Source organism: Helobdella robusta (assembly GCF_000326865.2).
Source record: "Helobdella robusta unplaced genomic scaffold HELROscaffold_14, whole genome shotgun sequence".
NCBI lineage: Eukaryota > Metazoa > Annelida > Clitellata > Rhynchobdellida > Glossiphoniidae > Helobdella > Helobdella robusta.
The window spans coordinates 168,713-178,811 of NW_008703782.1; the positions used below are offsets into that span (position 1 = coordinate 168,713).

Genomic DNA, 10,099 nt, shown 5'->3' on the forward strand with positions numbered 1-10,099 from the left:
TTTAATTAATTATTAATTAAATATAAATTTATTCAAAATTATGAAGTTTTAAAATTTAAATTATTAGTTTGAATAAATTTTATTTTTTAAATTCTCTTCCGCTAAATCTTAATCTAATTCTAATTTTTTTTCTGTTTATTATTATTTGAAAATAAATAAATAAAAATAAATGGACACTAGGTGGCAGATTGGCTGAATGAAATTTTCAATGGCAGGCAGTTTGAAGCATTTGAAAAAAATGACTACACCATCAATTACCTTCACGATCTGATGGTCAGAAACAAGATGGCTGACGAGAATATGCAAGCTGTCATCGAGTTTCACCATAATAATATCTCTTTTTATCAAAATGAAAGTGTGTATGTATGCGTTTGTGTGTGTGTGTGTGTGTGTGTGTGTGTTAGTATGTTTGTGGTTTTATGCTAGTACTACTGATATTTAATTAATTATATCAGCAAGGCTTTTTTAAATAGTAGTAGTAGTACCAGCCGTAATAGTAGTAGTAATAGTAGTAGTAGTGGCAGTATTAGTAGTAGTATTATTTTTTGAAAAATTCTTTTTCAACAGAAAAACGTTTAGAGAATATTCTAGAGAGAATTAATATACAAGAGCCAGATTTGCAGCAAGAAACGTTACGTAAGTTGGCAACGTTATCATCCGTGGCCAACATCCTTAACGTTGAAAATCCTGATAACAGCAGGCAAGAATGATGATGGTGATGATGACGACGACTAAGAGGATGATGATAATTCTGATGCAACTTTGATAGTATTGGGGGGGCTAGTATGACGATGACGATGATAAAAACGATGATGATAAAGTCTTGTTATTCTTATACGATGATGACGTCACATAAGTTTGGCATATGTCGTTCAGATAATATTGAAGAAAATGACGATGTTTTAAGATAATAACAATGGTAGGCCAGTATAATGGTCATAGCGATTAAATTTTGATAGTATTAATCAATAATAATAATAATAATAACAACGGTAATAATAAAAACAACTATAATAAATTTAGCATAATTATGTCGATGATGGACGGAGCGAACGAAAGGATGAGAGCAAATGAAGATATGGGTAAGGAGATTAAGTCCCTGGAGAAACTGAAGGAGAAATATAAGGGGCAGCTGATGCTAGCCGCAAAGTTACAAAAGTCTGTAACTCTCAATAATATTATTAATTATTGTTATCATTATTTATTCTTATCATCATTATTGTTTTTATTATTATTATTAATTATTATGTTTGTTATTACTATTATCGTTGTTGTTTTTATTATTAACTGCTCGCGCTGATCATATCAACGAGCTAAGACTGGTTGTTGCCTGTTTGCTGATTTGACAGGAGAAAATTATTGTTGTTATTATTATTATTATTATTATTATTATTATTATTATTATTCACGAAGTCTGCAGAAAGATCTAGAATCCCATTGTAAAGTTGAAGATCATGATTTGAAAAGAAAATCGGAAAAAGCCAAATTTTTCCACCAGAAGCTAAGTGGCTATGACAAAACTATCCGACGCCTTAAAGTAAATAAATGATCCATCTGTACACACACACACACACACAGAGAGAGAGAGAGAGAGAGAGAGAGAGAGAGAGAGAGAGACATACTCAAACAAACATACACACAAATACTCAAAAATACACACATACAGTCGGAATTAACGGACGCCGAATTGTCATCGTCGTTATACCATAGTGCCCTGGTTCAAAAATCCAAGGTTATTATTGTTTTTTATTATTATAATAATAATTATTATTATTAATAATAATTTAAATTATAATTTAGGATTTGCAGGCCAAAAGAGACGAGCTGAATGCAGTAAAGCAGAAATTAAATGCTTTTCATTCTCTGTCGCCTGTTAGTGGAGAATCAAATAATAATAACAATTATTATTATTTATTGTTATTATTATTACTATTATTGTTATTATTATTGTTGTTGTTGTTATTATTATTATTATTATTGATATTTGTCTAAAAGGATTCTAAGCTGGCCAAAGTAGAGTTAGAAGAAGCTAAAAGAGAATTAGTTAGTAGTACATGTTAACGAAAAATATCAATGATGATCGTACAAATTATTGCAATAATAGTAATAATATTATATTATATTATATTATATTATGAAAAAGATAATTAGAAACCTGTAATAAATTGCAGGAGTCCATAGAGAAAAAATTATCATCTCACATAGATTTCATTCACACTTGAAAGATCCATGCCAGCCAAAGTTTAAATAAATATCTCTGTATCTATGTAGTGGTTATGACGTAATGAAGTGTTCATTTTGCACTTATTATCGTTATACTTTACTTTTCACAAGTAACATCACGTGATGTATGCGATCTAGAGTGATAGTTTGTTCATATTTAGTTAATTATTTATTTTATTCTATTGTATTGTATGGTAATGTATTGTATTGAATGGTAATGTATTGTATTGTATTGTATGGTAATGTATTGTATTGAATGGTAATGTATTGTATTGAATGGTATGGTGTTGTATTGTATGTTATGGAATTGTATAGTAATGTATTGTATTGTATGGTAATGCATTGTATTGTATGGCGTGGAATTGTATTGTATTGAATGGTATGGCATTGTATTGTATAGTATGGAATTGTATGGTAATGTATTGTATTGTATGGGCTGGTATTGTATGTTATTGTATTGTATTGTATTGTACAATACTACAACAACAAAATCGTCATATCCATGTATTTCTTTTATTACAACAAACGAAAAATGATGAGATAAAGAACCAAAAAATAAATTTACTCTATTTCTAGTTGTTTTTCAATGCTTCAGTGTAATAGCCAATTCCTGCAAACCATATATATATATATTATATATATAAAACCATTCATACATTGTGTATGTATTCATATATATATATAATATATATATCGAGTTATTTATGAAATCTACCGAATTTCTAGCGATGGATAGTTCTTTTTATTACATTTATCAATATTTCTAACTAAATTCTTGTCGTCACTATTAATTTTATTAAAGCTAAATTAATATACAGTTTTATAAATATACATTCTATATAAAGTATATGCAGCCCTTATACCATAGCTTTATAAGATCTATTTAACTATATATATATATATACGATTATATATATATATATATATATATATGCTATTGAATGATAAGGTTGTAGTCAAATTGTAGTATTATTCAGTTACTACACAGAAAAATATCGTCGCTTTAATGATTTTAGAATTCCGCACTGTTTCTATTGCCATCTCTAAATCCCCCCCCCCCCTCTCTCTCTCTCTCTTTCTTTCTTTCTCTCTCTCCCTCTATCTATCTATCTTTCCAACAAACTTCAACTATATATAATACTAAAGATGCGATTGGTACAATAAAAAAGTTGTGTAGTAATCAAAGAAGTGACAGTGAATATTTGAGAACGTGCAAGCAAATATACATACTATTAGCTATACAATATATATATATATGATATATATATATATACATATATTTATATATATATATACATAAAGATATATATGGCTCTTTACTATTAATAGCTGTTGAAAAAAAAAATATTTACACCCGTACATCCACTCATATATATATATATACATATATATATATATATATGTATAGAAACAAATACACATACATTTTTTCTCTTGTTTATTACAAAAATTAATGATCTCTCTATATATATATATATATATATACCGGCTATGTATACGCGTGCACATATTATACCCTATGTATAATACATATACGCGCGCGTGTGTGTGTGTGTGTGTGTGTGTGTGTGATTATACATAAAAATATAAGAACGAAAATAATGCTATTGTACATGCTCTATATAAATAAATATATATATATATATATATATATATTTCAAGTAAATTAAATGGATTTTTATAAAAAAAAACTCATTGAAAAATTACAATTTAACATTACATCATCATCTTACATTACACTTGTCTCTCTCTTTCTCTCTCTCTCTTTCTCCCTACAATATCCACAGATCAACAATAATAATAATAAATAATAATAATAACAGCAATCAAAAAAAGGTTTCATTTTCTGTTTTACCAGGAATTTCGATTTAAATAAATTATAGAACGAAAAGAAATGTAATTTCTATTACTTCAACATATGCATACAAAGGGTCACTCATACATACATACATATATATATATATATATATATATATATATATATATCTTTATATATATATATATATATATCTTTCATTTATATATATATATTTACATGTATGTACACATTGGCAGACAAACATAGTCAGTGTTTATTTAAACTGTCTGCTAAACTAAAAGTAAAGAAACACAAAGTAATAGATTATATATGTTATACATTTCATTTCATCTAATGAATTTTTAAAAATGATGCCAAAACAGATGAATGAATACACGCAGTAATAATAATAATACATACATACATAAACACACAAACACACACACACACATACATAGACAGACACACATATACGTATAAACATCATCAGTAACATAATAATAATACATACATACATAAACACACAAACACACTCACACATACATAGACAGACACACATATACGTATAAACATCATCAGTAACATAATCAAAATAGCAATGGTTGGTTAATGTCATTGGGCTTCTGACTATCACTGCTGCTGTCTTCAACAATATCCATGCTGTTGTTTATTTCGCTGATGTCGTGTGAGCTGATGTCATCTTTATTGTCTGTAAATTCCTGTTGATGTATTATAAGTTGTTGTTGTTGTTGTTGTTGTAGTTCAGCAACAGATGAAACGGTGTCAAACTTTTCGTCAGAAATATTCTTTTTGTCTGTGTTGTTGTTGTTGTTGTGTTGGTTTAAATGCTGAGAAAAAGATTGTTGATACTGCCGTTGTTGCAATAGTTGATGTACTTGCTGTTGCTGTATCTGTTGTTGTTGTATATGTTGCTGTTGTATCTGTTGTTGTTGTTGCTGTTGTTGGATCACGTTTAAATCTTCCAAACACTCTTTGGTAACACCGTCTACTTTTCCATCACTGACTTTTAAAAAATTCCCATCACTATTACAACTACTTATTGCATTGTCTATACTATTAGCATTGATAGTATTATCATCATGATTATTATTAGTAGTTGTAGCAGTAGTAGTAACATTAGTATCCACACACATACCGGTAGCTGAATAACTACTACCATCGGTGGTACCACCACCACTACCACTACTACTACTACTACTACTACCACAAAGTGCAGACTCTAAACTATTGTTGCCAACACCAGAAAGTAACTTTACTGAATTACTGACTCCGAATATAACGTTGTCAGATGTTGAGTAAGTTGTGCTAGGGAAAAAATTCGTACCATCGTTACTGCTATTAGTGTTATTGTCGCTGTTGTTGTTGTCGTTGTTGTTGATGTTGACGTCATCAAGCGATGTAGCGTACGCAGGAGTGGCGTTTACATTATCACCGTCTGTGACATTGAAGTTACAAAAAGTTGTAGCTACAGTCGTATTAGAAGTATTCGCGTTAATATCCATAGAAATATGCATTGGATTAGCAGCAGCAGCAGTTGCTATTGCTGTTGTAGTAGTAGAAGTAGCGGCAGTAGCCGCAAAATCAGTTTTAGTAGTAAAAGGAACAAGAGTAATAGCAGTAATAGCAGCAGAAGAAGCAACAGCAGTAGCAAAAGCAGTAGTAGAAATAGAGGCAGAAGCAGGATTGCAATTACTGAGAGTATTAATAGGTTTAGTATTTACCAATGTTAAATATTCCATCTGCTGCTGGTACTGTTGTAGGCCACCAGCAGGCTTACATTCACCATCAGTGCACGATTTGAACCTCTTCACAGCTCTCTCCTCACCATAGACCACCTCCTCCCTGCTATCAATATCTCTCTTCTTAGCCAGCGTAGTACCGCTACCACTATCATCATTATTATCATTATTATTACTATTATTATTACTACTACTACTATTATTTCCATTACTGTTAAAATCTTTATTTACATTATTACTAATAATATTACCTTCTATACTAACGGTACCAATATTAGCAACATCATTATCAAAATTATTATTATTAGTAGTAGTAGTAGCAGCAGCAGCAGCAGTAATAGTAGTAGAAGTAGTAGTGGTAGTAATAGAAAAATTACCAGAAGATGATAGAAAACTTGTATTAGAGATATTATCATCATCAACTTGCATGAAGTTATTAGTTGTAGTATCAGTAGCAGTATCATTTATACTAGTAGGAAAAGTAGTAGTAGTAGTAATAGGAGAAGTTATAACTGCAATAGTATTAGTAATATAATTAGCTGTAGTAGAAGTAGTAGTAGATGTAGAAGCGGCAGAAGACACAGGAGCAGCGGTAGAAGAAGTAGCAGTAGGGAGAGTAGTGGTAAAATTACAAGCAGTATTTGGGGCAATCCCGGACGTTAATTTACCAATGAAATTAGTGGCACCGAGGTTAGTGAAATTTTGAATCTGCTGCTGGCCGGCTAAGTTTAGATTAACATTTTTAGTGATGTGCCTTCCAGTAGAGGCCGTGGGGATGGATAACCTTTTAGCTAGGTCGAATATGTTCTTGTTAAACGTTTGAGGCAAGGACATCATCACTGTCGTTGCAGTTGCAGTCGCTGCTGTAGTAGCTGTTGATACTGCTGCTTTGTAAGCATTGAGTAAAAGTGAATTTATACTCTGAGCACTAACCAGGTTAGTATTGTTATTATTAATATTATTGTTGTTGGTGTTATTATTACATGGTGATATATCAACATCTTTCAATTCAGGGTTGTTATTATTATTTTTATTATTATTACTGATTGACCCAGTTTCGGGGTTTACGATTGGATTGAGTTCGTCGTTAAATGGGTCATATTTTAAGGACGGATTGAGCTTGTCCTTCAGCTCGTTCACTAACTTCTGCAGGAACTTCCTCTTATTGGCCACGACGTCCTGCCGGAACCAGTTGACCGTGCTCGTTATCGGGAAGACGTAGTCGATAATTGGATTCTGTACGGTGATTGGTTAGAATAGTTCGAATGATTAATCTGATTGGTTGATGATTTTTTTTTTCTTTTGAAATTCAATCGGCAACAATGACACAAAAACTAGTGGCCCTATTACAACAAGGTCGCAAAGAAAAACACACTCAGAAGAAAGAACCTACTACCTGAAAGAAGCTCTCAACATACTGCAGAACATAGACACCGCAGTCACTGTAGTTTGTTTGTAGGGGGCACCTAGGAAAGGCCCCAACAAAATTGTCTTTGGTGAATAGTCTTTCGCCCTCTGTTTTCCTTTTCTTTGCATTCCACTCTTCTTGTAGATAGCTACGGAATAAATTTACATAAATTACCATATTTGAATAATTTAATAAGCTTGATTTATAATTCGATCTATTGTTGGATGTTAGCTAACTGTAATGAATAAATAAGCATGGATGAATTAAATAAATAGATGGATGAATGAATGAATAATTGAATGAATGAATAATTAATTAAATGAATGAATGAATGAATGAATAAACGAACGAACGAAGGAATGAATGAACGAACGATCGAACGAATGAATACAGTTACTAACTCTCTCAGAGCTCTGACCACAGCATACCTACATGGTACTGCCAAAGAATCAAAAATCAATATGCAAGGCCTGTGGAAGTGTGGGTTAGGGAAAGAATAATAAATATGGAAAGTCGTCCAAAAAATTAATGTATATTTTTTAAAAAACTACGGCAACCTTTAACATTTTTAAAATTCAATAAACTTTGAAAAATTTTCGAATTTCTAAATATCTGCAATGACTTCAATCAACTAAACAGCTAAAACAACAGCCTAGCCATTTTATTTTCTGTAAAATACAAACCCCGCAAACTTAAACTACTCAAAAACATAAAATACAAAACAAATATTCATCAATTTATTAATTCATTCATGCAAACTTACTGCTTGAATCTAATTTTAGAAGTCCTGCTAATGAGATTTGCAGTCGCCGTCGTCCCATCATTGTTATTGACGGGCCTTTCTATATTTATCTGCTCGACGACAGCCTCTGACAAGCCAGGGAAGCATATGATAGCTAGGTACCAATGGGCACTGTGTGTATTTTTGAATAAATTTGCATAATTTTTGAATAAATTTGCATAATTTTTGAATAAATTTGCATATTAATTTATGCAGAGATAAAAGAAGAAAAACAAACGGTGCTATTTATTATTAACGGCAAACACAAAACCAGCATACAACAATCCCAACATACATACTTATATACATACACACGCGCGCACACACGCGCGCGCATACACACATACACATACACACATACATACAACAACAAAAAACCTTTCATTTATAGGCACAATGATGAAATCTTTCTTAAACAAGTCCACGTGTCGGGTCCAAGTTTTTACTCTCGAATGCCTGACTTGCTCAGGCCTGCATATATGTATGCATGTATGTGCGTAAGCATGTGTGCGTGTGTGTGTGTGTGTGTGTGTGGTGTGCGTGTTTATTCAACAATACACCAGGCCATCTTCTTAACTTACGTCAAAGAGCTGTTAGCTTCTCCTGCATGCTTCTGTGTTAGCCTCCTGTAGAAGAAAGAACTGAAGAGGTGCACTTTTTCTGACTGGTCAGCTGGTAATTTCTCTAGCAGGAAGTACCTGTTGATAGGATTGATTGATTGATTGATTAATTGGTTGGTTGGTTGATTGGTTGATTGATTGGTTGATTGATTGATTGATTGATTGGTTGACTGACTTGAGATAAAAATCAATGATGACGTCATTGAGGAATTCTCCGTCGTTCAGGCAGAAAAAATCTTCATTGGTCACCGTAATACGGCCTGGACCAGGTGTCGGCGGGTAGATGAACAAGCTGTACACACACACATTAATATTTAAATGAGTTACAAATGGCATAAATTTGAATAAATTTAGTAACATTTCCTTTTTTAAAAAACGAAAAAGAAATATTTCTAACTTGACAGTAGGTCCATTAAAAGACGACCTCTGTGGAGATGGTGACCTACTTTTATCTGGGTCAAGGTCATCATCGTCATTTGAAGGTGCTGAGCTGCATAATCTTGCTGCAGCTGATAAGGAGTGAGGGAAACCCTGAACTATTTTTATCTGCTGCTGTTGTTGTTGTTGTTGCAAGTTAGTTTGATTGTTGCTGCTGTTGTTGTTTGTTACTATATAAAACAGCTTGTTAGCACCACTAGCAGTGTTGTTGCTGTTGTTGTTGGAGGTGGTGGTGGTGTTGGTTTGAAACTTCATGTTCAACAGATTCGGAAACAGTTGAAAACTTGTCAGATTACAACTATTATTACCTTTGATCGTGTTACTATTAGCTGAAATAGCAGATGTACTGATGGTATTTTTCAAAAGAACTGTTGAACTTGTAGAAGAAAATGCAGTAGCTTTTGTAGTAGAAGTAGTAGCAGTAGCAGCAGCAGCGGCTGTAGAATGTGAAAGTGAAACATGTTTGGCGTTCCCCTGGTTGGAGTGTGTCTTACTGGAGCCTAGGGCAGCTTGGATGACATTAGTGGTCCAGTCAGCCAGCATGACATGGACGGGGATGTGATGACTGAACGATGCCATAGTGTGTCGTTGGAGTTTCGACATTAATGTCATGACGTACGTTTCGTTCATCAGAGTCAGTTGTGGCTGCTGTGGCTGTGCTGGTTGTTGTGGATTTGAGTGCTGTGGTGAATGCTGTGTGTCTTGTTTGGCTTGCTCTTGACTCTGTGGCTGCTGTGGTAGTTTTTGTTGCGCCTGTTGCAAGATTGTTGACTGCTGTTGGGTTTGTTTTTGCAGTAGCTGCAAAGTTGTTGATGTTGTTGAAGTATTGGTAGAAGTCGTTGTTGTTGTTGATGTGGCCGCAAATATTGTGGTAGCTACTACTGATGGTATTACTGATAATGATGTAGCAAGTGAAGATGTTGTTGTTGTTGTCATTGCTGTTGTTGATGTTGTTGTTGATTCTGATGTCGTTGTTGTTGTCGTTGTTGTTGCTGGCAATGAGAGAGTCAGTAGAGCATTTATAGCAAATTCTGTAATGTCTGTCATTTCTGAGTTTTGCTGCTGCTGTGT

The 10,099-nt window shown here is 32.8% G+C and overlaps 3 protein-coding genes across 3 annotated transcripts in view; 2 read left to right on the forward strand and 1 right to left on the reverse strand.

Annotated features, from left to right (window-relative positions):
* The window catches only part of HELRODRAFT_190578 (hypothetical protein), a gene marked incomplete at its 3' end in the record, with an annotated part of 13,267 nt that extends 12,557 nt beyond the window's left edge, over positions 1 to 710 (forward strand). The window contains exons 16-17 of the mRNA XM_009014500.1: positions 181 to 355; positions 568 to 710. Of these exons, the coding sequence (XP_009012748.1) occupies positions 181 to 355; positions 568 to 710 (318 nt within the window). The remainder of the gene's footprint in view (positions 1 to 180; positions 356 to 567) is intronic.
* Positions 711 to 1,039: 329 nt separating this feature from the next.
* Positions 1,040 to 2,222, forward strand: HELRODRAFT_168641 (hypothetical protein; the record flags this gene model as incomplete). Its single annotated transcript, XM_009014501.1, has 6 exons — positions 1,040 to 1,158; positions 1,414 to 1,537; positions 1,667 to 1,732; positions 1,801 to 1,872; positions 1,996 to 2,043; positions 2,172 to 2,222. The coding sequence occupies 6 exons, from the start codon at positions 1,040 to 1,042 to the stop codon at positions 2,220 to 2,222; spliced, it is 480 nt and encodes a 159-aa protein (XP_009012749.1).
* Positions 2,223 to 4,608: 2,386 nt separating this feature from the next.
* HELRODRAFT_168642 (hypothetical protein) overlaps positions 4,609 to 10,099 on the reverse strand; it is a gene marked incomplete at both ends in the record, with an annotated part of 10,104 nt that continues 4,613 nt past the window's right edge. Inside the window, 6 exons of the mRNA XM_009014502.1 lie at positions 4,609 to 7,017; positions 7,178 to 7,337; positions 7,591 to 7,659; positions 7,953 to 8,102; positions 8,349 to 8,441; positions 8,988 to 9,826. Of these exons, the coding sequence (XP_009012750.1) occupies positions 4,609 to 7,017; positions 7,178 to 7,337; positions 7,591 to 7,659; positions 7,953 to 8,102; positions 8,349 to 8,441; positions 8,988 to 9,826 (3,720 nt within the window). The remainder of the gene's footprint in view (positions 7,018 to 7,177; positions 7,338 to 7,590; positions 7,660 to 7,952; positions 8,103 to 8,348; positions 8,442 to 8,987; positions 9,827 to 10,099) is intronic.